Below are 27,011 nucleotides of genomic sequence, written 5' to 3'. Positions count from 1 at the left end.
ATGTAGTGAGGTCTTGTACAGTATCAGAGCACTAGGAGTTCTCCACCATGTGCACCTTTAATTCCATGGAAATGGCCAAGTAAACCATTCCAGAGAATTCATGTCGATTTCTGTCAAAAAGAAGCTGATTACTTCCTAGTAGTTGTTGATAGCCACTCCAAGTGGATAGAGGTCAAACATATGACCTCAACCACGGCTGATAAAACAATTGATGAGTTACGGTTGATCTTCGCTGAGCATGGTTTACCAGAAGAGCTAGTCTCTGACAATGGTCCACAATTTGTGTCCCATGAGTTTTCTGAGTTTATGCGTAAAAATGGAATAAAACACACTTTGGTCCCTCCCTATCATCCACCTTCCAATGGGGCAGCTGAGAGGTCTGTGATAGTGTTGAAAGAAGCATTGATAAAGCAAGTATTGGAGGGAACCAAGGGAAGATCCATGAAGCATAGATTGATAAAATTTTTTATGTAGGTATTGCACAACCCCTCACGGCACCACTGGTGTGACCCCAGCAGAACTCATGGTAAAGCGTAAATTAAGAACTAGGCTAAGCTTAGTTAAACCTGATCTAGAACAAGCTGTTCAACACAAGCAAACTAGCCAAGCAGTTTATAAGGATCCTAAAGTTGATGCAGAGAGATTTTTCCAAGTATATGATAGAGTGCGTGTACGAAACACCAGACCAAAATCTCAGGTTGATAGGTGGGTTCCAGGGACAGTTGTTAAAGTCTGTGGTCCCAGAACATATATTGTTAAAACAGGATATCGGAATCGTTATGTCCACACTGATCACATTATAAGGGCTTGTGACAATGCACCTGATAGGGTTGAGGAAGCTGAAGTTATGGTCCCTGAGTCATATGAACAGCCTGAGCAAGAAATAAAGGAAAATCCTGACAAAACCTCAGAATTGTCACAGATACCAGATAACTTAAATCCAGTTGTGCCAATGGCACCTATTTGTTTAGGTCATGAGGCCTCCGCCTCTCCATGTGTTTTGAGGAGATCCGAAATAATTAAAAAACCTATTGATAGACTTAACCTTTGACCATCTAGGTATTTTCATTTGCTCATTATTATTGTTGAGTTATGTTGAAAAAGAAACCCCATTTTGCTTTGTGAGGAAAAGTAGTGTAATATATTCATACGTCATCATACCCATGATGCTTTATGAATAAAGGAGGGAGAACACACCTTGTAGTTGTTGTGGTTTTCTTAGTGTGATTATCCTAAAATACAACAGAAAGATTATTTGCTTGTGCTAGAAAGAAGCTTAGACGTTATTTTTCTTTAAATATTTACATGTTGGGTTTTGTTTAACTGATATGTTGAGTTTTAAATGACAGCTGTTTTTTTCTTTATTAAACAGTAAGTTTTGTCGCTTAAAATGATTTCTTATGAAATTGAAAAAAATGTCTAAGAAGGAAAATGCTATTTATTGCAGTAAAAGACAATTTTAACTTGGGTTGCTAGACCTTCATATTCATATTTCATATTTTTTCATATTTTAGCATGTTTTCAAAACTTTTTTGAGGGCCTTTCGAAGATTAAATGTTAAATTAAATGTTAGATAACATGTTAAATTAAATGTTATTAAAAGTTCTGTCAATTTTTGATTTCTCTATTGTCTACATGGAAGTCGGGTCGATACAAAGATATGTTCGTGATGTTATTTTGCGGTAAGGTAAGCCACAGGCGGCCAAAGCCCTCTTTGAGAACCATACAAGGAACACAATTTGCATATTTATAAGGATTTGTATGGGATTTTCTACAAGATATCCACAGAGATAGTTAAAGTAAAAATATTAAATAAAAATGGCTTACCGTGTTCCATACTTGTGTTTTTTGCTTCTGGTGTCGTTATTTTAGCGATTTCACTCGATTTAAGCGGTTTTTTTTTAAATTAAAAAAGGAGCAAACAACACACGTATGGAACAAGGTAAGCTATTTTTATTTAATATTTTCACTTTGAACTATCTCTGTGAATATCTTGTAGAAAATCCCCTACAAATCCTTATAAATATGCAAATTATCTTCCATGTGTGGTTCTCAAAGAGAGCTTGGGCCGCCTGTGGGTAAGCAGATATCTGCATATAGTAATTTTAATAACTAGGCTGGTTATTACGTTTCCTAGCTCATTCCGGTCAATCTAAGATATTACCTCCTTGCCACTTATCTGCAAAAAATGCTTTCGGGCAATGCAAACAACCAACATACCTAAACTCTGCCAAAAGATGCAGATTTCAGGAAAGAAAAACGAAGAGAGACGTCAGAAGAAATGGTGGCAGCCATTGCAGAAACGTTGACTTCGAATTCTCGCCTCGGAACACTAGGCTTCGTGGCCTCGCCAGGGCAATAGTTAAATAAATGCGAGTCGTCTAATTTCGCTGTAAGCGGCGACCTAGCGATAAAATCAGTGTTTGTAAACATCGTTTACTCCGCCATTTTGAATTCTCAGGTGGGTTACCGCTGTACACCCGCTCCCCGCTCCCCGTTCTTCGTTACCAGTTTTAGTAACATCTAATTTAAGGTTCCCAAACAAATAGTACTGAATATGAAGGAAGAGTGTTTGTGTATATGGTAAAGACGCGTGCCCTTGCCGCCTGTCACGCAATCCTTACAGAACATTTAGATCAGCGGAGGGCAGTTTCCGGCTGCGGCTTTTGAAGCGAATACACAATCCATGTTCTTGCACTAATCAAGATGTTCAAAAGTTACAGACCACTGATTAGATAAGCTTTGAAAGCTTATCTGGTGAAACCTGTAAAATGTCAACAGATTAGTGAATGAAAAAGAGGAGGGGGTGAATAAAGGGAAAAATTCCCCCAAAAAGTATTCAAGCATAATTCAACGTTCCCAAACGAAAACAAAAAAACTGAATATAGAGGAAGAGTGTTAGTGTTTCTTGTAAAGACGCTTGCTCTTGCAATTGTGGCCCAGGACTTGAGACCGCCTGTCACGCAATCCTTACTGAACATTTCGAGACAGCGGAGGGCAGTTCACGCGGAGAATACACAATCAATATTTGGCGCTGATGCATGGTATGTACAAATTTATAAACGATACTCAAATAAAAGTGTAAATATGGCAAACGTATTTATTATATGGTTTGTAGTCCGTCCTCGGCCGCTTCGAACTGGACGATGTTGCATTTTGGCATGTTTTGTTTCGAAAATAACTGCTAAAAATTTAAATCTCAGGTAACCTGAGCAGTAGAAACGACAAATGTTGATCAAAGTTAACTTTTTATTCAGATTGGTAACGATATTTCGCTCCCGAAGTGGTCTGTTATCTTTTGCACGTGCGCATTGTTGATTTTTCGCCTCCCAAGTTGCGTGAGAAGGAATGGCGCGTTTTGACCTCTGAGTCACTTTTGTTTGGGGTCCTAAAATTTCGTAGTTTAAGTAGCCCAAAAATTTTATTGGAGTTATTTGAAGAAGAAACCTTGTTCTTTCGCGGGATTAACTTGATATTACGCCATGCCATGTACCAAGGTGCGATTTTACCCTCTCAATTTTTCTATTTTTTTGTCCGCCAAAATGAGTGAAATATTGGAAAAAACCAAAAATTCCTCATAAATTTAGATTGCAACGGAATCGAACAAAGAACACTTCAGACTGTTTGTAAATACGTGTTCTTTTCATTAGGAAAATAGTTGGTCAGATTTACTGATTTGTTTATTTTCAAGCGACGTTGAAATAATGGTTGTCTAAACCTCGTGAAGCTAACGTGAGAGCCACAAAACCGATTTTGCCGCCGTTCGCGAAAAATAAAAATGCAATTGAACTCAAAGTATTTTTTTCTAGAAATAGTTCATCCAGACCTATATTCTGGGGATTGTCGATTTTTTCATATTGCACGCCTCCGTGCGATATATACGGACGGCCGCTCTTAATTTGATTTAAATGAACAATGAAAAAAGTGCATGAAATCACTCATACGATTTAGATTAATTCACAGTGGACTGTGTGCTATCAACTCGACAGCTGATTGGTTCCGAATCATCATGCCATAGAATTAAGCCAATCAGAAATGTGCTTTGTTGACACAGGATAACCCATTATACCCACGTACTCTACACCTAGAGAAAATACAGGCAGATGTGATCATGAAATGTGCGCTTTTTTTTTTTTTTTTTTTTTGGAATTTAAGATGGTTTGAGTTACTAAATAAGTGCGCTAGCGCCATAAATGACGAACAGTGCAGCCTTCATTGACAATATTTTCCCAGAGATGTCTGGGAACATAACTTTGATAAAGTTGAATGTTTTTTTTTTTTTCATGCTTGTTTGTATAGAAAGGGCAAAAGAACTTATCAATACCAAAGACAATTCACTCTTTATGAGGTTTCTTTTCGCAGAAATCCTGTGGTCAGTTTCAGCGTAAACAAAATGTAGTGTAAGACACTAATTTTTATTTAGTTTGGCTCAGCAGAGTCCGGCATCACTTCCTTTCATATTCCAGAGCAAAGGAGTATCATTTTAAACGCGAATAAATGAGTACATTATGTAATTCCTTTCAGAGAGTCCGACGTAAAATTGTGTTTGCGTCTTGAGGCAGATTGCGTCAGGTCAATCAAAGTATGTTTTTTCGCAGGAATTTTTTTAAGGCGAACATTCATGAAAACTGTTACTGCTGTCTATGTCTATCAATTAGTTTGGTCCTGCACGTTGCTAATTGTAAATCAATTCAGTTTTGGCCTACCTGTGGAAGCAAGGCTGACTTGTTCCGGCTTTACAGATACCGCTTCAAAGAAACAGAAAAGGCCAAACAGAATTATTCCAGTTCCGCACGCTAGAATAATCGCCAAACTGCTGAGGGTGGTCATGGTTACTTGAAATCAACTGGCGGTGATGTTTAGATGTTCAAAAATTTCTATGTTGGCTGTTTTGTTGTTATTGATTTCCCTCAAAGAGGGGCTTTGTTCTTGGGCTTCTCAATTATTCGAGTGAGGGAGTGGGTCGAGTTCGCCGCGCAAGTTTGTCTGGGATCGTTACTCGGGACACAAATCTTTGTTTACTTTAGCGAAATCTGAAACACCGTGGAATCAATTTGAAAGAACATGGATTTTTCCTTGGATGGTTGAAGAAGATATTCCAGGATCCAAACTACCAAAGCCAATCGGCGAGTATACGTATGCCATTTTACGTCGATTCACATGCACCTTTTCGTCGAAAGAAGGTCCGAAATACAAAATCTCCCTGGCTTACTCCTGATCTCAAAAAGTTAATGTTTGAGAGAGACAAAGCGAAAAAACTCGCTTCTAGGGCGGAGTCTGGCAAAACTTGGATGCGCTTCAAGGCTTTGAGAAATAAGGTCAACACTGCCATAAAAAAGGCGAAAGTCTTATACTATAATTCGTTTTTAAAAAACAACCGGGGTAACATTAAGAACACTTGGAAAGGGATTAATACCATTTTCGGTAAAATACCGCAACCCACCAGAATCCATAGCCTGAAAATTGGCGATACCATTTACACTACCCCTGATGAAATCAGTAATGGGTTAAATCACCATTTCTGTAGCGTAGGGCCACAGACGCAATGTTTACTATCTTCTTCCTTTGGCACATGTCTTTTCTCTAACTAAAACATCTAATGATATCGTACTAAAACTGATTCAATCGTTACCGCTGAACAAGGCAAGTGGTCTTGATGGTATTTCCGCTAAACTATTAAGAGAGACGGGACCTATTGTCTCTGCATCCTTGACCTACATCATAAATAGATCTTTAACTACCGGTATTTTTCCTGATTAATGGAAGGTAGCCAGAGTCACTCTTATTTATAAGGATGATATCAAAACTAATCAAGATAATTATAGACCTATATCTGTCTTGCTGATTGTCAGTAAACTTATTGAGAGAGTAGTCTTCAACCAGTTATACGATTTTTTTAATGAGGCACGATTTACTTGACGATGCTCAGTCGGGTTTTCGACCTTGTCATTCCACTTTGACTGCCCTTCCTGATATAACCAATGATTGGTTTTCTAATATGGACAATGGCTTACTAAATGGAGTTCTTTTTCTCGATCTTAAAAAAGCTTTCGATACTGTTGATCATGAAATACTACTTAAAAAGCTCAATTTCTATGGGATTCACTCCATAAGCTTAAAATGGTTTCAATCATATCTGACTGATCGTAAACAAAGAACTTATGTTAATGGTTCTCTTTCTGATTAGGCTCCACTGTTTGTGGTGTCCCTCAAGGTTCCATCCTGGGACATTTATTATTCTTGATTTCTATAAATGATCTTCCCGCGAGTAGTCTATCCTCAACATGAAGACTGTATGCTGATGATACTTGTCTTGCCCTTACTGCTTATGATCCTACTGGGCCCCGGGTTGTTCAAAAGACACGTTAAACTAACCTCTGGTTAGGCCTAACCAGAAGTTAAATTTCCTAACCGTGAGTTTGTTAACTCGCTGTTAAAGTTGTGTTGTTCGAAGCGCGGTTAGAGGAAAAGTTAGCTAACCTCGGGTTAAGCGCGTTTAGCTCGCGGTTAGCATCCCATAATAAACTATTCGTACTATGTTGCCATGGTGAGCAAGTTGCGAGCTCTGCAAAATGGCTTTCTCAGCTATCTCACGCAAAGCTCGAAAACAAAATTTTAGCGCTTCAGAAATTGCCGTTTTGACTGAAAAAGTTGAAGAAAACCTTTCGCTGATACAAAGCAAGTTTACCAAAAGCGTCACCAATTAGAAAAAAAATGAAATGTGGAAAAAATCGCCGATGCTGTAAACGCTGAAGGTGTGGCAATGCGGGCGTCACATTTCAAGGTAATTGTAAGTTCAGCATGCATGTCAAGGCCAAGCTGCATGAAGCCAACAAGTGTTTATTTGTCATCAGAAGCCTACGTCAAGAAGGATATACACAAGAAGAAATAGACCACCTCTTTAATTCAATTGTGATCCCTAAGTTATTATACGGTCTTTCAGTTTATGCTACAATTTTCTCCGAACTTACTGTTATACAAAGGTTTTTGAAAAGATGCTATAAGAGGCGCTATGCGTCGGTCAATTACAGCATATTTGAACTTTTGGAGAAAAGCGACCGACGCCTTTTTTTATAACCTCAAACATGATGACCATCCATTAAAAAGCCTACTCCCAAGGTACAAAGACTATATTGTGAACATTCGAAAGAAATCCATTGTCAGGCCCGGCATTAACACTGAACGTTTTGAACATAGCTTTTTTAATAGATTAATTTTTCAATATAGTCTAGCTGTGTAAACACCCCATATGTATTTCTAATCATTTTTATTCTATTTAATCATTGTAATTTTTCCCATCTATATATATTTTTACAGTAACATCAGATATGTAATTTTATCGGATGGTTTTTTAATAAAGACGAATTTATTTATCTATTTAATTCTTTATTTATTTTCTCGTCGTCGCCTTCTGCGTAAATCGCAAAACAACAAGTCCGCTATTTTAATTTTTACTCCTGATTTAACCGGAGGTTAACAATTTAACTCTGCTCGCACGGTGGGTTAAATTTAACCCATCGTTTAACCCGAGGTTAGTGTTAACCTTCCGTTGAACAACGCAACTAACCTCCGCTTAACATTTAACCCAGGGTTAGGCCGATTTAACCCTGGGTTTAGACTTAACTCTCTTTTGAACTGAATCGGGCCCATCTACAGATAAAGCTGAACAGTGATCTAAACAAAATCCAGTCTTGGCTCCAAGCAAATAAACTTAGTCTTAATGCGAAGAAAACTAAATATTCCATTATTGCTACTCAATACAAGATCACACGTCTAGATCATGAACCTGATGTAAGAATAAATGGACATTCTGTGGATAGAGTCAGAACCCATAGATACCTAGGGGTCGAAATTGATGATACTTTAGCGTGGCACTCTCAAATTGATCAGACTGTTAAAAAAGTATCAACTGGCCTGGCAATTCTAAAGCGGGCCAGGGGCCCGTTTCTCGAAAGTCCCGGTAACTTAACGGGCCCGAAGCAATGTTTTAAAATCAAAATTTAAAGGATAGGGAAGCAGGTTCTGGCACCCAAAACAAGTCCTTTTTGTTTCTTTAGCTGATAGTTTTATTCCATCATTTTCAAAACTTTTGAAATCGCCATCTTAAAAGAAAACATAACAGCTTTACGGGTCCGTTAAGTTACCGGAACCTTCGAGAAACGGGCCCCTGGGCCGTAATACCGCGTGATACCTTAATTGACATGTACAATGCCCTGGTTGTTCCATTTTTCGACTATTGTAGCCCAGTATGGGGTTGTACCGAAAAATGGCAATCTGAGAGACTCCAGAAGCTGCAAAATAGAGCTGCTCGTATAATAACCAATTCTGATTATATGACGCCATCTGCTAGTTTATTGCATGACCTTGGCTGGGATACACTCGAAGAAAGGCGTACTAAACAGCTAGCGATTACTATGTAAAAGCTGGTCAATGATCACTTTCCACTTCGCCTTCATAATCTTTTTCAAACAACATCGCAAGTCCATACCCATAATTTGAGGGACTCGGCTCATAATCTCTTTATTCCCAGACCACTCTCTCAAGCCGGAAAACGTAGCCTGCACTATCGAGGTGCTACACCATGGAACAGCCTCTCAACTACTAGCAAATCCCAGACCACTGTTACTGCCTTCAAAGAATCCCTGCTCACATAGCAATTGCTTTTTGATATAATGTTAACGATATTTTTATTTTAGGATTAAATAGCTCTTATTGTATGACAAGTTGTAGTATTAGTTTTTAGTTTTAGCATTGCTGTTGGTATATAGTATTGGAATATTAGTATTAGCACAAGTTATATAATTGTATTAATTAGTAGAAATAGTGCTCGTTTTATATTGCTTATGAATGATTATTTGTATATTTAAGTTACACACGGCTCGATGGAAGAGCATACGTGGTTTTATATGAAATTGATACCGTGTATAAATAAAGCTTATGTATGTATGTATGTATGTATGTATGTATGTATGATGGCTCCTTTGTAGAGGTGCAAAAACCTCAGGGAAACCCTCAGAGTTACAACTATGGTGAGTCACGTGGACTTGGCTTAGGCTGGACTAGACTGTTGTAAAAAGCATTTGATAGATATATGTTCATTTTATTTATAATTTTAGTATTAATAAACTGATTATCCCGTCATTTATATTTTTTAGGGTGAACATAGTTAGCAGAAGGGTGGCGGTGAAGCATTATGTGGACAACAAGCTTGAGTGTTGCATTTCGAAGGATAATATCGTATTTTTTTCGTGACTCTGTGTCTCTCGGTATGCAATAAAACTTGAATCCTGAAGGCTTATTTCTATGACTATTAGTACATCCAGGAACACAGCAGTTATACTTCGGTAATTTCGCCTTCCAAGTCAATACATTTGATCGATTTATGGTTGTTTATGGTGGTTTTAGAAAGCTGTCCCGAGTAACAATCCGAGAGGCCTTCGCAAAGCAAAACTCGAACCATTCTCCCACTTGTTTTGAAATGGAGAATTGAGCTACGGAAGGGTGTTAAAGTTTGTCACGAGAGTTGAACAAAGACGCTTCAATCAAACCCTTAACTGTGGCTTGGAGATGAGATCTTGATAAACACCGATTTTATGACTTCATTTGCTTGTAAACTCATCGATTACAGCAATTGAATTGGGAGATCGTTAAACACAAGAGATGGTTGAACGATGAAATGATCCAAAGTCACGCAAGTTTTATTTGCATTTAAATGAGCATCACAGAAGAATCATTAGGTCGCAGATTCAGATCTTTGTCAGGTTTTATGTTCAATATTCTTCAGGGATTTCTCTCAATGCAACTAGATACGATGACTATTTGTAAAATCATTCCACCTTACATTTATACAATCCTGCGCAGCAGGACAGAGCTGAATAATGAAATGCTACGTCAGATGGCTTGCAATCAACAACGCGGGCTCAAGTGTCCTAGGTCTAAAATTTAGCGAAATTAGCGGAAAATAATAAGGGCTGACATTCAAAACCGAGGAACTCTGTTTCGTCGAAGGCACTTTCCTATTTCCAGAGGTTTAAGGAGAAACTTAATTTTTGAAAATTTTAAGGGGGTGCACCAAGTTTTTGAAGTTTGTTCTAGAAAAGAAAAGTGTCAAGGAAAACGACGCCTCGAAGCAACAGCAGAATTGGAAATCAACCATGCGAACGACTCAAAGTCTGCGTTTCCGCGGCAAAACCTAGCGCATGCGTATACGTTATCCAGCTCTGTCGCGCAGCAGAGTATCTCTGCTGATATCTTATTTCTCCTTATGGTTTCACCGCGAACACAAAAGCCATGAGAATTTAACTGATTATCAGCTTAGGAAACTTTTATTGGTTAAACAAATTCTCCTTGTCAGCGCCATAGGAAATGTATAGAGAACAGTATGGAGAATATGAAAACTGATGTTAACGCGTAAAGGGTTAAAAGACCCATTTCTTTGAGACTGCTTTTAATCACATTCCTAAGTTTTAATAACTTCGTCAAAATACTCTCCCGTGTAACTAGTGTCCAACTCCATTCTTCGTATTTGCTTTGTTATATTACATTTCAGTTCTTTACAATATGGTTCGTTAGCTAGGGCATAAGATAAACAATGAAGAGACCGCTTTATTAATTATCTATGTCAAGCATTCACAGGATCTAATGAATTAAAGTTGAAGTTCATTTATTTGTTTAAGGAGGTTGATTAATTGGCAGCTGTAATAGCTGATGTGGACCTGCTGTCCTAACCCACCCATCCCACCCACCCCAGGGGAGGACATCCATCACACAGTAATCTCATGTGTGGGAAATTAACGTCTCCTGCCCCAACCCTGCAGGAGACGGGACCTCCATTTATTCGTCCCTATCCGAGAAGACTAGAATATCTAACCATTTCTTGATGTTATAGAAAGGTAGCAAATTCTTCTCAATTATTTTAAGACCTTGAGTGTTGGTCCGGCCGGGGCTCGAACCCTCGACCTCCCGTACAACAGTCCAGCGCTCTATCCATTGAGCTAACTGGGAGGCGGTTTGACTTAAGAGGTTTGACTTTACAGTTTGTTACCATGCCATAAGTAGGGGAAGATTTTTCAAGTAGAGGTTCCTTTTGCTTCACTAGTCTCAGTAGCTTAAGAAGACATCCTGGTATTATCAACTGAGTTGAGAGAGTTAATTGGCCACCGTTGAGTTTTAAAGCTGACGCATCGATCGTTAGCCCTTTGTCAGAGCGTATGGAATTAGGCATGGGGAGCAGGGTTGGCGTAGTGATGAGAGCGCTCGCCTTCCACCAATGTGTCCCGGGTTCGATTCCCGGACCCGGCGTCATAAGTGGATTGAGTTTGTTGGTTCTCTACTCTGCTCCGAGAGGTTTTTCTCCGGGTACTCTGGTTTTCCCCTCTCCTCAAAAACCATCATCATTTGAATTTATTTAATTTAGAGTTTATTTAGATATACACACGACCCCACAAGCTGTTCAGCTTTAAACATTATCGTGTCTAAATAAAGGTGTTATTATTATTATTATAATTAATTATGTCTTATCATTGGTGGAACGCGTTTAGCTTTCGAAGCAAATGTGTGCAAATCCCATGAGAATGCTTTAGTTTTTATATGATTGTTTCTTTCTTAATGACGTTTCTAGCATCAGCTCTTCGTCAGAAAGAGTAACGAAGAGCTAACCTTCGCAACGTCAGCTTTAGAAACTTCTCTACGGTGGCCAATAGATGTTATTCACCAGGCGGGAGGTCTGTATTGGGAAAAACTGTGTCCGAGGTCTTGGATACCGCCCGAGACTGTACGCCGAAGGCGGTCAGATTCAAGACAGAGGGCACAGTTTTTTGCAATACAGACCGACCTGGGCTGGTAAATGATATTTTTATTTTTTCCCTAAAACCTAAAAAGCTTTCTTCTTTTTCACGGGCAATGTTTAACGTGAAGGTGCAGCCCTCGATTTTCCCCATGCAAGCGCCTGCGAAAACTCCTGACTTATTAACATCTTTGGGAAGATTCGCCGGCAAAGTGGTGTTCTCGTGGCCGCCTACTGTTGATGTCTGTGTGCTATATGGCCGGAGCGGCTTAAAATTAAGGACATTTTTCGCTGATTGTCGGCGGACGCTGCTTTTCGAGAGTCGAGGCTCTTCAAATTTCTATGTCCGCTTAATTGAGCGACGTAATCTCCGGGAACCTCGGCATCCATCAGGCGAGATATGCAAGTTTTTCGAACGGAGTGGCTGGTTAAATTTCCCTGCAGGCTTGCTGATTGCGCAACTGTTTTCATAAGCTTAACAATCTCGTTCTTGCTGAGTGGTGCCCTCATGTACCAAATGTTGCTGTCAGGTCGTCGCCGATAATTTATGGCCAAGTAAAACGGGCTGTCAGCGCTATTCATTTCTTCGTAACGATGACTCTTGAATTCCTTGTGATAGAAAACTGGACAACGTTCGTTGTTTTTTTGCCTACTCGTGTTTCACCATTGCCGCGGTTGGTCTTTGATCCTCTTTCTGATTTAAAAATTCCTTGCCCGTTTCGTTTTCTGTTTGAAGAACAATGTCTTCCCATTCGGGCACGGAATCCAAAGTGTGGTGCCAATAACCACCGAGCTGTGCGCTCGAGGGTTCAGGGTTTTCAGCGCTTAACTCACCGGAGCCAAACAAGAAATCTTCTTCGGCGTTGGATAGTTCTTTTGCAGCATGAGGGTGATTTCCTTTCGCTTCTTCTAACACCAGCCGTTTCTTTTTAAAAAGAAGAACTTCCCTGGACTTAAGCAATTCTCGGTCTTTGCAGCGTGCGTATTTTGAGTTAAAAGCGGAAAGCCGTTTGCAGACGGGAGCGACAGGGCCAGGCATTGTAGTGGATCAGTAATTTTCTCCCGATTCTCTTTGTTTGCTTAATTAAGTCTTTAAACTTTCTTTTACAATCTGTGCGAAAAATTGTTTAAGTATTGGTTCAATCACAGACTCGGAAAGATATGCCAATCGGAGGTTTCTTGTGAATTTGGTAAGCGAACTGAATCGTAAAAATAAAGAGCCTCGCTCAAAGAGAGCAGTGGTCCCTGATTTCATAGAGCCGGTTATTTACACGAGGTCTAGCCCAAACTGCGGGGTTTTTACGCAAGCAGTGGGCCTCGGGGAATCCCCATTAGAGGGTTCAATATCCTTCCACTATTACCTTTCGGTACTCTTGACACTGTTAGAAAAAAATGTTCTGATAAAAGGCCGGGCTAATTTGAAGATGACTTAGAACGCGGCATTGTTAAACAACCGCTAAACTTTGTTTAAATAACCGGCCCATAATGTTCTCGGATACTTTTCTCTGATCAATCTGTTCTCCATGTTTACTTTCAAGATTGCATGGAGTCGAGGCTTTCTGTTCTAGTGGGTTTGAAAACAAAAAGCACCATATTGATTGGATTTAGCGCCCGGGGCGCTAATTTACCTATGGTACCTCAGGAGAAGGTGCCCATTGAAAACAGAGACAGTACGCTTAGTTTTTTTCTTTGAGAAAGAGCAGAATTTGCGTAACAAAGCTTTGATGTTTATTTAAAAAGGAAGAAGAACAGAAACTGTAAAAGAAACGAATATTCTGCAGGCCCTTATTAGAGAGTGCTGCTCCAACTTCAAAACTTCACTTTATATCAATCAATATATCGTCCACTATCCTAAACATAAAGAGACTGACTTATGAGGATGAGCCTCGAAATACGTTTCAATCCCTAAATCTCGATTTAAATAATTGCGATTTGAAAAACAGCGGAACTGTTCTGCTAAGGAAAAAGCGCTCTCACAGAAAAAAGTAGAAATATAAAGACATCTCCAAAGACGCATAATGATTTGTTTATTAGTTTGTCAATTCTCTATTCCAACTCCTAAGTGTTAGAGAAATTCTTGAATCGGGTGCTCTTTCTCTAGGACAGCATTTTGACAAACTCTGAAATTAATGATTGAAGAACAATAAACTTTAATTATCGCCAGAAAAGAATTCATTTATAATGTTTTACATCAGACTGAATTTTAAAAGGAAAACAGAGGTTTAACTGATTAAATTCAATATTTTACCCTGCACGCGAATGTAATGAGTTTAGCGAAGAAGAAAATTGTCGAACTTTGTTGGGAAAAGATGAAGGTTGCAGTACTTGCAACGAGGCAATCATGAAGAAGTATATGACGTAAATGTGCAAGTTACCCCTTTTACCTCTAAGACCGCATTAGTAGTAGCCAGCATGTAGGCGCTAGTTTGTATTTTAAAGCTCGAGATTCAGCGCGGCGAACATTCGGTCGCCATACTGAACGGATGGAAGATCTGGGACGAGTGACAAAACGAGGGGGAGCGGGGAAGGAGAGAATTTCTTCTCTTCCCCACTCCCCCACGCTTTTTCACTTGTTCCAAATCTCGTCCAATATGGCGACCGAATTTTTGCCGCGCAGCCTCGCGCTTAAAAACAAAAACTACCGCCTGCAAGCAGGCTATAGTAGTAATTCTCTTTACTGTCGGCCATGCCATACAACTCTTACGATGTTAGTTTAAAGAATTTGGAATTAGATTAACTTATACCTATAGTCCCCTCATGCATTACTATTTTCCTTAATTTTGTCACCTGTCTGCTTAATATTGTATCCATATTGTAAGGAGAAATTCTATCTTGATCACTCATGGGAGTTAAAGGGAAAGCATTCGCAGCTGGTTACTCACACAAGAAACGCATTGAAAAACAATTTGTGCATACTTTTGATTTGGTTGTAAACTTATGTAAAGAATGAAACGCACCTTCAAAATTGATTTTCCCATTTTTCTTGGTATCTGCACGATTAACCAGTGCATCAATCTCTCCCCTCGTCAGCCGCACTGGGACTCTGTTCAGTAAGCACCTTAACTCTCCCGACTCAATGATCCCCTCACCAGCCACATCCCAGATACTGAACAATTCCAGGAGCTCGGACTGGGTTTCCTGTGCAATTTTCTTCTGCATTAGGACACAGAATTCCTCAAAATCCACTGCACCACTTCCTGTAGTGAAAGAGGGCAAGAAAAGCCGATGATTTTTTCCTTTTTATTAGTCGGTTTTGCCTTTTTTTTTTGACAAAAAATTCAAAACCTTGTTGTGCTGAGAAGTTTACGGCGACACTATATGCATATTACATGCGTGTTCATTCGGTGATGGTGTGATTTTATCAGTGAAGTTGAGGCAGAGTGACGATGAAGTAGTCAGAATTTTTCCTCTTGCAGGCGTAAATTAAAACCGAGAGGGATGAGGCCGGCTCCACTGATCTTATTCTATGCTCATCGCACCACTAAGTCTAAAGAAAGTACCCACCATCTGCATCCACCTCTCTGATCATTTCATTTAGTTGTTCTTGGTCTGAGCTCAACCCCAATCTTTCCATGACTGTTTGGAGCTCGCTCGTGGTTATGGTGCCATCTCCATCGTGATCAAACAAGGAAAACGCCTCGCGAAATTCTGAAAAAAAAAAACAAAAAATCGAAACAAAGTAATTCTAAATTCGATGGGTGTCAAAAACAAAAGCAATCAAATCGATCAATCAGCATAAATAATAAAAGGCGATAGCTATCCCGTATACAGTCTCGTAAGTAGATAGAATTGATGAAAACTCGTTCACAGCTGGACTGATGTAGAAGTAAATGCTGGGTTACTCAGAAATTCTCAACTATTCAAGGGGTATATACAGTTATTTTACCTGAAATCACTTCTGAGGAAAGTTCACCCTGAAAAAAAAGTGATCACATGTATATATATCACATGTGATATATATATATATATAAATATATATCACATGTGATATACATATATATATATATATATATTGTGGGAGGAATATATAAATATATATTTAACAATTATTCCACGAGCGCGCGTTGGATAGGAGATGATAGATAGCAACGAGGCGCGTAGCGCCGAGTTGGCTATAATCATCTCCTATCCAACAAGCGCGAGTGGAATAATTGTTTTATTAAAAACGTTAAATTAAATCATTAAATTTTATTAAATTTTTAGCTCCCTTTTAATTTTAAGCTGACACGTACGCTTGCCATATTTGTAGATTATGGTATATTGGCTGATATACCATAATGGCTAAGCCAATAAAAAGTCTTGAATTGCATTATCCAATGATCTAGTTTTTAATAAATATATATATCACATGTGATATATCAAAACTTTTATATATAAACAACAGAACTTGACCCCAATTAAGGTAATCGTTTAGTTCTTAATTGAGGATATCTGAGACATTTGACGGCTAACAGTGGCTCGCTTATTTGACGATTGACGGTAAAAACATTGCGTTTTTGACGGTTGACGGTTAATACTTTGGCCCGATTTGACTCATTTGGAAAAAAAGACTTCCACTGCGCTTGTGTATATCCCTTTCCTCGCGTTTGCATTGAACGTGTGAACTTGCTTACACTTGCATTTGCATTTACGTTTGCATTTGCATCGCACATGTGAACTAGGCCTAACAATGACGAGAAATTAGAAGTTAAGGGATTAAAGTTCTGGATGTAAACATCCATATATGTGTATCGACAAGTTATGCGGCAACTTTTGCTTGTTTTCTCTGATTATTATGAAGGATAACTGATCAATAGAATTCCCTTTTTTTCGTTAAATCACATTTCCTGCAAGGTATTTTAGTTTAATTGACGTCACTAAAAGTTCTTCTTTGTTGACTCTGAGTGAAAACGTCTGTGCAGGAAGTGTTTGAACTTTGACGTAGCCCTTAGTGTTGTGGATCGTTGTCGTTAAGCTGGGGCCGGGCAAGAGGCTAGGGTATGCATAATAAAAAATAAACATGTAAATTATATAAATTCACAAACGACCTAAGTATCGTGCTTGGGTCGGTGCAACCAGGCTATAACTTGAATCACATGTGCTCAGTTCGGTTCGGCGTTAACCGCTGCGACGACTTCCAAAACTACCCGTCACAAACAAGCCCTCACTTGATTTAAAACCGAAAATTTGACCGTACTATTCCCCGGTGTGAAGTTTGCAGTGGGACCTTTCGTATCACTCTTTTTCAAGAAATATCTAACTCACTTTCCGTCGAACTGTTTAGAGGTAATCATTGAATATCATCGGACCTGAATTGTATTCGGTGGTCAGGGTGAAACGAGTTGAGGCCGACACGAGAGTATGAGTCAGACTCAAGGGTTTGCAAATAAAAACAATGAATTTTCTTTCTTCCTATGTACGCGCATCGAATAAATTAGCGCCCTTTCGGCCTTGTGTATACCGAAATGATTATAAAGTTTCGACGCAATGGCTTGACAACAACCGGCTAGACAATGCTATAAATACGGTTAACGTTGCCGAAATCAAGCCATATAGCTGGACTATGTGTTACTGAAAACGAAAACGGCTCTGAATGGCGTACGCTGATCGCATGACTACCATTTGAGTTTCATAATCTCTCGCTCTACGTGAAGATACATGCATAATCCTTTATCACAAACACCTCATATGCATGGCTAACACACATGTAAACTTCTTTACTTTTTTCTCTCTAGAAACTAAAATCCTTCAGTTATTTTTCAATTTCTTACCGCCTCGCTAATTTTCCTAGCTCTGCTGTCTTTTCGATAACTCATCTTCCGATCTGTTGGCATCTAACGCGGCGTTCCGTTGTCTTTAACGAATGTAAATAACTTGGAGTTATTAACTTCTTCAAATACAATACTCCTGGTCAATATCTGGCCCTTGTGACGTCATCAAGAGTCTTTGTGTTTGTTACTGTGATTAGAGTCTCGTTAGTGTCGGGCGATAATAATCAGAGGCCTCTTTAATAGTAACAACCCGTATTTTGTTTGTGGCAACTTGGTCAAAATGGAGCACAAATTAAAAGCGTGAAAGAGTGAGTTACCTCCCTTAGGAATAATCTCTGATAATAAGCGGGCAGTTTTTTTATTTATTTATCAAACCAACATTTTCCGTATAAGTTGGAGTCGTCCCCTAAATAACCAGCCTGTGTCCGGGTAAAGGAGCCCTTCACCTTCATTCAAAACGGATTTCCGTGCATGTACAGGGAGGATAAAAAAGCGGGTTTGTCGCAATGCAAGAAACTTTAAGTTTTTCTTTGTCTTGTTAAAATTATTTTCCTTGGTTCTATCGCTTTCCCTTATTTGCTGTCTTCGGTTTACGTCACCCGCGAAAGTGGCAGGTTCCTCCACCGAGGAGGAGCAGAATAGCGCGCAAGTATGGAACGGTAACTCCACAGTGATTCTGGCTATTGAACCTTTTACATCCTTAAAATCAATATTTGCTATGAAACGTTTCGTTGTGTTGTATTGCTGAGTATTTTTGCGAGTCGAGCCCGAAGGGCGGGTCAAAATACAAACAACGAGTCAAAATACTCAGCGATACTACACAACAAAACGTCTAGTCAGTAAGAGATTTATTATCCAATACGCCAAATTGTTATCTCAGTGCGAGAGATTTCTCTCGATGTTCTCTGGAGTACAAATACCGCGCGATGTTTGTACTCGTCTTGGGTGTTATTTGTACTCTACGAAGCACAATTGGATAATAAACATGCACATTCTTCATATTGTTCTTAGTATATTTCCTAAGTGCTGACAAGAAAATTTGTTTCATAACCGAGAGCGTCTTTACTTGGTGTTCATTTCCTTTATTCTCGCGACCTTTTTGTTTGGTTCACAGATGATACTGTAGGTTGAAATTGGATGCTTGTCACTCTTATTGTTAAAGGGCTGAATTAGGCGATCGACTCGTTACAACTACTATTGAAATAAGTGATGGAAATTTATTCATCCACAAGAAAAAAAAATCTACAAAATACCCCACAGACATGTAACACGCGGAGCCATTAAAATAAACATTTCATACAAATAGAACTCTGTGTAGTAGTGATCGCTTTTCTTCTTTGAAAAACTTTCCAGTCCATGAAGTGTTAAAGTTTACTTCATCATCTCGTTGACAAACTCTGCGAAAAATTTCAATGAGAGCACAATTAGTTAAGACCCTAGTTTTGACTCCTGCTTTAACTCGCAGGTTCACCAAGATATAATAACAATAATGGCGGCTAAACAAATAAAAAGATAAAGCGATAAGGAAGATATGGAAGTTTCAAACTCTTTTTAACGAGACGAGCGGGTTAAGACCAACTCGAGGATAGATAGCAGAGCGGTTAAACGTCGGTCAAAAGCGAGGGGATCAATTTTGGCTGCTCGCGCGCCAATTCCCCGCGCAAATTTTAAAAGGGAAAAATGAGAAACGATCGCTATATCGTAAAGATTGATGTTGAAAAATATTCTAGGAGTAACAATAAATCTATTTCACCATGTGCAAAGTTTCGCTTCAAAATTCCCAGCATGCTAGACGCGCGTGAAAGTAACGCAACGTAAAGCGTGACAGAACAACAACGATCAACGGAGCTCAAACGTTTTGAGTTTCGATACATTCGGCTACATCACACCAAATATATTTCTTTCGAAACACTTACTATCGAAGTTGACCCGTCCATTTCGCTCCATGAACTTAACCACCTCCTCTATTTCTTCTTTAGAGATCTTGATGTCTTTGCTTTGTTTTTGCACGGCCATGAGCAATTTGAGCAGCTCGTCGCTTGTGAAGTACCCCTTGTTTTCAGTGTCGTAGGCTTTAAAAGCGTCCCTCACCTCCTGTTCACTGCCTTGCTTCATCTGTTTTACCATAAGTTCTGCGAACTCTTCGAAATCGATTTCGCCACTACCTGAAGATATGGTTATAAAGTGATAAACTAGTATCGCAGAGGTCAGTGGTTCGAATCCCGTACAGGCCTGATTTTTTCAGGTCTGATTTTCGCTATTGCATAAATAGCACTCTCTACTGCGAGGATTGTGCATCATACGTATCTAATACCGCAGTTCAAAATATATTTACTTACCATCTTCATCGACTTCCGACAGCATTTCCTTCACCTCTTCCTTAGTGGCCATCATCCCGAGGTTCTTCATGACGAGAAGCAGTTCATCTGTCGTGATCGTCTCGCTATTATCAACATCGAAGATCTTGAAGGCTTCTCTGAATTCTGGAAAAGATATAGAATGGCAAGGATTCTACTCAGTTCACGGTGAGTACCTTAATCATGTGTTTTCTTCACATTTTTTTTTTCAGCCTCGAATAAGCGCCCAGCCTGGACGAACCCAACTACCATTGGGTTCGTCCCACCACTCCTGTACGAGTTGCGTGACAACCCGACAGTTAGTGGAGAAATTGCGTGACAACTCGAAAATTGGTTTTGGAATTGCGTGACACTTCGACATTACGCGTTTCCGGCTGAAGAACGTGAAAAAAGCTTTGCCCCCAGACACCTGATGAGTGCTCCCACAAACTGGACTACAAGGAACATGCTGGCAGCGAGGCAAATTGTATGAATTAAGTTATCTTTGACATTCTTCTTGGAACATACAAGTTACATATAATAATTGTTCTTACAGCTCGCCTAACGTGAAGCAACGAATATGAGTATGAAATATAGTAGCCTGCAGAGCAGGCGTTCTAGTGGAGTTTGGGCGAAAATTAGACCGCGCGAAAAATGGAGCGAGGCGAAAAATTAGGAGGTGGGGGGAGGGCGAGAGGAGAAATATAGAATGCAAGATAGAAATATAGCGGAAATGACAGCCTAATGACCTTCATCGGGACATATCAAGTACAACATTGGTAATAAGGTCCATGTTTGGCTGTACTTTTTAAAAAAATATAACAAAGAATTACACTGCACATTTTGATCTCTATTACCATAAGAACCTCTCCTTGGAACAAATGTCCAAGCTCATGGCGAAAACGAACGCAAATTTAACTCTTGCTCTTGCTTACCTTTCAGCTGCTCTGGAGTCAGTGATGCCGACTGAAACAAATGAAAGAAATATCAGTCAACCTAACTGTGTTAAGCACCCAGGAAGCTTAAAATTTCTGGACTTTCAGGATGGGCGCTTATTCGAGGTGGGCGCTTATTCAAGGCTGGGCGCTTATTCGAGGCTGAGCGCTTATTAAATTTTCCCCATTTTTTTGCGGCTGAAAGAACTTTGCGTCCACATGGGCATTTCAGTTAAAACTTTGAGAAAAATTCCAACGTTGTCATAAAAATTTCAGACAATGAAACTAGAGATTGTAAGCCATTAAAAAAATACCGTAATAATCATTACGCGTATTCCTCTTGCACAGTTTAGTATTATAATTTTTTTTTTTGGAGGGGGGGGGGGAGGTGGGCGCTTATTCGAGGTTGGGCGCTTAAAAAGTACTTTTTGGGGGTGGGCGCTTATTCGAGGCTGGGCGCCAATTTACTTTTTCTATCTTTAGGGTGGGCGCTTATTCGAAGTGGGCGCTTATTCGAGGTTGGGCGCTTAATCGAATAAATACGGTACTTAGTCACGCAGCAGATGTCACGCCACGCTACAGCAATAAAATTAGCAAATGTGAATTAAAGCCGTATGATTGCTGACGCGTTTAAATCTTAAGACAAACCGAACCATATGACTGGTAACTAAAAGCAATTTTGCAGAAACGATCAATGAAACTTAAAATAACTTGGACGCAGATTGCACAAGTCCATTAGAATAAGAAAAAGCTAAAGCAAAGTAAATCGAGAATAAAATTACGATAACCTGCATTAATTTCATCGCGAATAACATTTGGATATGAATTTAGAGACTTTTCTTGTAGAAGCTGGGATTTAACGCTTCGAATTCATCGTAATCAAATTTCAGTGTTGTAGAAGTCCTAGGTGTGTGATAGAAATGTTTGCTTTTCGCTACGTAGATTATCAAATCAAGCGGCCAAGCGTGATCTTTTACGACGAATCTGTCTTCCAATGATTCACGGCTGTGGTGGCCATGTCAGCGATCACAGCGGCACTCGAGAAATGACGCAAATATAAACAGACAAATTTTGATCGACACACAAATTCATTGACCGTGTCGAGTAACTTCAAAGTAAGAGGTTTTTTAAAACTATATGCCGGGGCACCTCTCAAAAAATCAGAGAGATCTTCTTCTTCGGGCTGTTAGAGTTGAAATTAGGAAATGATTCGAATGCAGTAAATGCTCGCAAAATAAGGGAAAAACACGCCAAATCTACTTCAGCTGCATTGTTTACATTCCTAACGGACCATTGCATTCTGAGGAGTTGAAGTTTGCTGTTCGAAATACAGCTGATAGTTCAGCTGGCTGTTTTCTAATCACTGAACCTCGTAAAATAGCAGTTGATAGACAAGAGAAGAAATTAGAGCGAGTAAAATGATTAATTATTAGAGTAAGAATAAAAGCGAGGATTCGGAACGGAGGATTAGTACAAGGCGGTGGATAAACAACCACTGAAGGACATAATTCGGTCTGTTGTGAATTTGAATCTCTCTGATTAGTGGAAATTAATCCTCTACTTCTCCAAATACGAGGATGACAACGACATTTAGCAATAACTCTACAAATTTGTTAGTTCAAAGGCTTTACGCATCGGGAATATCAACATACATCGTCATATCCACAACCATGAAACTTTCGGTTGAAAGTGACTGAACTTACAACTGACAGAACGCGGAGTGTAAAGTGAAATACCTTCAAAATAACAAGTAAGATTCACTCACCATTTTGCTGGTCGACGATAAAATCGATTAATACTGATTTACACAAAAATCGCAGCTAATCGCAGAAAGCGAAGTGAGTGAGTGCAACTCAGAACAGGAACAATGAAATAACAAAAATTCCCAACCCTAATTCCAGCTCATTGTGTTTCACGTTACGTGATAAATAGATAATTGCTCTGTTCTCCCGACCATACCTTGTATATTGTGTCTCACAGGGGTAGGGGGGCGTGTAGAAAATTTGCAAGTTTCAAACCCCTAATACCTCAAAACAAAAGCCTTTTGTATCTCAAGTTAGGGAAAGACGCTCTAAAACCGCGATTTACAAGAAAAATATTCCCCTTTCACCGACAAAAACGTAGTCTGTTTGCAAAAATGTGTTTACTACTTGGTGCGGGACCCGACCCTTCCTAAATTTCCATTGTCGAATTGATATAATTTCCGTAACGCAATGGCTTTTCTCACTGAATCTGTTCGTAGCAACTCGTCTTTTATTTGGTTACTCGTCTCCTGTGAACGTTCAGTAATTTGCAAACGCAATCATACTTTTTTCCATTGGTTCGTTCTGTCTCTAATTTGCGACGAACGCCATAGCAGAAAACATGTTTGAAATTTCAGTATTCGTGACTCTTTGACGACAGTATTTTTAAACCGATTCAATAGTTTACCATATATAGGCATTGAATTGGCACAGTTTGCAATAATTGACTTAAGCTCTGGGGTTTTGAAACCAATACACAAAGGATCATGAACTCGAATTGACTGCGTGCGACTATGTACTTCTCAGGGAGAAGATGGTTCTTATAAAAGGCCATTCATGAAAACGTTAGAAAGAAATAGATAAATAAATGAATAGGAATTTTAACACCAAAACTTTTTTTGTAAAATTTGATTGCTGCTGGAGTTGTCATGAGATTACCGACTATAAGCACCCTTCTTTAAATAGCCTAGTCTTGAACTAGTTCGAGACCCAAAGTCAAAACGCAGAACATTACGCAAGGTCGGGCACGTTGACCCAAGTGTAGGCCAAGATGGGTCTAAGTATGAAATTAGAGCAAGCAAATCTGAGGGTAGCCTTGGAATGAAATATCAGGAATCGTACCTAACTAGAGGGATATATAGTTTATTGAGGCTTTGAAATGACAACACTACCACTGCTCATGCACTGACAAAATTTTATATTAAACAAGAGAACAAAAGCGGAGCCGCCATTATGAAGGAACTTTGAATTGAATACTCTGTGATTTTCTTTTTTTTTTTTTGCCTAAGATAGACAGTCTTATTCAAGCCAAGAACGTTTTTAACGATACCCTGAGCAGGTCTGAGCAGTTTACAGGAAAAAATGTATTTGATTCTATGACTAGAAAGCTTTTTTTTTTTCAGCGAAATGCATCAAGTTCCGACGGTCTTTAACATGAACCAGTTAAAAACGAAAGCCAAAGATATTTTTTTTTTACCTTAATATTTCAAGTTAACCAGCAGACACAGAAAAAAGAATCTTGAACATATTCCAGGAGCTTGTTCCAGGAGCCTAGTCAAATCAGAATATGATTGGTCAATCGATAAATTAATGTACAGGGCGCAAACATTGAACCACCGTCATTTGAAATTTAAAAATTACTTTGTACAGGATCACAAACAAATTCGCTCTAAAGTGCTCACGAAACAAAAGAAGATGAAAGTACAGGTCACCGTTTTTTTGCTGTTATTTTTTATCGCTAATCACCAAGGTAAGTGCATGGAACCGCAAAACTTAGCTTTAAGTACTGGCAATTGCCTTTCCTCAGATAAAAAGGTGGGCGATGCGTACGCCGCGACGAATAGAAGGCGTCTTAATCAGAAACAAACGTAATTGCATCCCTCCTGATGTCATTATTTTGATATAACCTCACTCGTATAGGAAACTGATCTCTCCACAATTACGGTGCAATCATGAAAAATGAAGCTCATCGCGTATTTGTCAATATTTTTCATCGCTGATTACTTTGGTAATAGCTCTTAAGTATTAATGCGAAGTAGACTTTCAGGTACTTACAAGAGCTGGATAGGCAAGTTAGTTGCAATAGATTGGCTTTCACCCAGAACTTATAAGTGGGCGATACCCGCCTACACTAGCGAACAAACGCTTACTCAAAACACATTTCAAAAAATGACTGAAAAATTGGTCCTGCTCCTGCGCAGTTTGAATGAGCGGGCTCTGGGGCTGAACAAAGTAGACAAAAAAAAAATGGCGGCTGAAAAGCGCACTCGTCCCGTGGAAGGTTTTATCTCTGAATAAAAAGCCACATTCGTCTCAAAGCCGAGAAGATACGTCCCAAAAAACCGGAAAAAGTTGATCAGGAGAAAATGTATCCAATTGAGGTAAGTACGGAGATTGCTTTGTTGATAGATTTCCTTGTAACGTATTACATGCGGTATAAAACCACACTTCTTTTGAATAATTTTAACTTCTTCCGAAGGAAATAAGTTCATTAAGAGATAAAGGAATTTACAAATTTCATAGTTTTCAGTTTAACATGAAATGATAGCACAGTCGACTATAGCTAGTGAGAGTTATTTGGCCCATCTTTCTTGTTGCTATGTAAGTAAATATAACAGTACTGATATTTAGCAAGCCTAAAAGGGAATTTTTGTCGCCTCAAATACTCATGGTTTAATTGGGATCCTTCTGAAAAAATGTTAAATAATTTTATTTCAGGAACTTTTTTTCCTTGAGCATTTCAAGTAAGTACTAAAAATTACCGTAAGTTATATTGTCAAAGTGAATCGTAATAGTCCTGAGATATAGATAATATTTTCTTTGCAGATTGTTGACCGAGACAAAATAGAAAATAAAGTAAAAATTCACTTTATTGGATATTCAAGTGATTTTGATGAATGGAGAGATGGAGATGACTTAGTTGACAGAGACAAATGTAGTCTTGGTCGCTTGGTATCGCGATTCATACCGAGTGAAGATTCCTTGTCTGACAGGGCTTCAGCTTTATTCAACCGCCTCGGCCGCAAAATAAAGTTTAGTCTATTTTCAACCAAAAGGGAGTCACCGGAGGTTTGAATTGAGATGCAGATTGACATGGATATCAATAAAACATATTTACAAAATATTGCATTTGTAAAAAAGTCAAGAGGACGGGAAGTACATTGTGTTGATGATAACTCTCATTTATGCGATCTACTTGGTAGTAAGTGGTTTGAGAGAATTCAAAATGTAAATGGAGACTTTTGTTATGTCATTCCTGTAACTGTAAGATTTTGGCTTCATGAAAAAAAGCCTGTGAGAGAGTTTGTTTATGTCGGCGATACTCTTGTAGAAAGCCACACTGAAAGTGACTTGCAAGTTATTTTTACATTTGTTCGTGGGGATGGTGTGAAGGCTGAATACGACAGCAATGAGTGGAAATCGCCCCCATCCTAACAGTAGTAGTAGTCACAATGTTTCTGACAGTATCAAACATGTAATGCATTAATGTTGACCAAAGAGAATGAGTTGTTGCCCATTGCTAAGAATAATCCCTATTCCTCAAGGGGATATAGGCACTATCTCAGCTTTATCTATGACAAGTTTTTATAACAGATTATAATCATTTGTTAGTGTTTGTATTGTGTACAATTTAGGGAACAAAAGTATTTATTTGATATAACAATAACAACAATTTATTAAGGTACTTCATAACATCTATCTCTAAACCAATATATTCTCATTTTGACATTTTCTTAACCCATTTGCTATTTGATTTGATTACATGTAAGGGAGAACAACATGGTTTAAATGCACATGAGCTACATGGGGATAAACAGGTCTTAATATTATGATCCTCTAAACTACAGTTTCCACAAGTAACACTTCTTGTGCCTCTTTGGCTGCCAAGATTCTCGAAATATTCAATTCTGTTCCTTTTTTGCACAATTTGTTTTAACGCAACCATTCCTCATTGATTGGTAGATCTGAAGAAGTCCTTTGTTGTTTTGTCATTAAGTTTCTCTAGACCTTGCTGAGTGAAGGAGCTGATAGTACCATACATTTTTATAAACTCAGGCACATGCCATACCAGTGCATGAATGTAGGGAGTAACATGCTTAGTGTGATACAATTTCAAAAACTGTTCCGGAAAAGATTTTGATGCCTCCTGAATTTCTTCTTTGCTCAGTTGAGGAATAGTGGAACTTAACAAGTTTGTAATTGTTAGAAACTGTTTCCACAACTGTGATATTTGATCAGATTTCTGGTGATTGGGCAATACTCTAGTGAAATCAGTGTTCCTAAAGAATTTCTGTTTCTCTGGGCCTGTTAGATCCCGCCATTTCAATTTCTTTGAATCCTTACATACAAACCAGTTGAAGGGAATTTTGAGGGTATCATTGAGATAGGTCTCCCAGCCCGCTATGTGCTTGTACTTTGATCTCTCAAAACCATCATGAAAAGTTTTGTTTTTGTCAAGTGCA

At 38.9% G+C, this 27,011-nt stretch overlaps 3 protein-coding genes and 1 pseudogene across 3 annotated transcripts; 1 reads left to right on the top strand and 3 right to left on the bottom strand.

Annotated features, from left to right (window-relative positions):
• Positions 1–11,705: 11,705 nt before the first annotated feature.
• Positions 11,706–13,034, bottom strand: LOC148729254 (uncharacterized; annotated as a pseudogene).
• A 456-nt stretch (positions 13,035–13,490) lies between these two features.
• LOC111329115 (uncharacterized) lies at positions 13,491–18,588 on the bottom strand. Its single transcript, XM_022933728.2, has 5 exons — positions 17,536–18,588; positions 15,672–15,699; positions 15,290–15,433; positions 14,743–14,982; positions 13,491–13,905 (listed from the first exon to the last, which is right to left on the bottom strand). Exons 1-5 carry the CDS (start codon positions 17,596–17,598, stop codon positions 13,883–13,885), a joined length of 498 nt encoding a protein of 165 aa, XP_022789463.1. The 5' UTR covers positions 17,599–18,588; the 3' UTR covers positions 13,491–13,882.
• A 144-nt stretch (positions 18,589–18,732) lies between these two features.
• LOC111329116 (uncharacterized) lies at positions 18,733–22,731 on the bottom strand. Its single transcript, XM_022933729.2, has 5 exons — positions 22,572–22,731; positions 20,807–20,837; positions 19,875–20,018; positions 19,452–19,700; positions 18,733–18,932 (listed from the first exon to the last, which is right to left on the bottom strand). The coding sequence occupies exons 1-5, from the start codon at positions 22,572–22,574 to the stop codon at positions 18,907–18,909; spliced, it is 453 nt and encodes a 150-aa protein (XP_022789464.1). The 5' UTR covers positions 22,575–22,731; the 3' UTR covers positions 18,733–18,906.
• A 2,038-nt stretch (positions 22,732–24,769) lies between these two features.
• LOC148729253 (uncharacterized) lies at positions 24,770–27,011 on the top strand. Its single transcript, XM_088762564.1, has 2 exons — positions 24,770–24,929; positions 25,375–27,011. The coding sequence occupies exons 1-2, from the start codon at positions 24,915–24,917 to the stop codon at positions 25,621–25,623; spliced, it is 264 nt and encodes an 87-aa protein (XP_088618690.1). The 5' UTR covers positions 24,770–24,914; the 3' UTR covers positions 25,624–27,011.

This window comes from Stylophora pistillata, chromosome 6, assembly GCF_964205215.1.
Source record: "Stylophora pistillata chromosome 6, jaStyPist1.2, whole genome shotgun sequence".
Lineage (NCBI taxonomy): Eukaryota > Metazoa > Cnidaria > Anthozoa > Scleractinia > Pocilloporidae > Stylophora > Stylophora pistillata.
Note: the sequence above shows the minus strand (reverse complement) of the source record. Positions and strands in the feature narration are given on the sequence as shown.

Excerpts from the sequence above, each read along its gene's own strand:
- LOC111329115 (XM_022933728.2), bottom strand. The coding sequence starts at position 17,598 with ATGCCAACAGATCGGAAGATGAGTTATCGAAAAGACAGCAGAGCTAGG. Across the intron at positions 15,700-17,535 it reads CTAGGAAAATTAGCGAGGCG|GGTGAACTTTCCTCAGAAGT; the intron begins GTAAGAAATTGA and ends CTTTTTTTTCAG. Across the intron at positions 15,434-15,671 it reads TTCCTCAGAAGTGATTTCAG|AATTTCGCGAGGCGTTTTCC; the intron begins GTAAAATAACTG and ends TTTTTTTTTCAG.
- LOC111329116 (XM_022933729.2), bottom strand. Across the intron at positions 20,019-20,806 it reads GACTCCAGAGCAGCTGAAAG|AATTCAGAGAAGCCTTCAAG; the intron begins GTAAGCAAGAGC and ends TATCTTTTCCAG. Across the intron at positions 19,701-19,874 it reads GTCGGAAGTCGATGAAGATG|GTAGTGGCGAAATCGATTTC; the intron begins GTAAGTAAATAT and ends CCATATCTTCAG.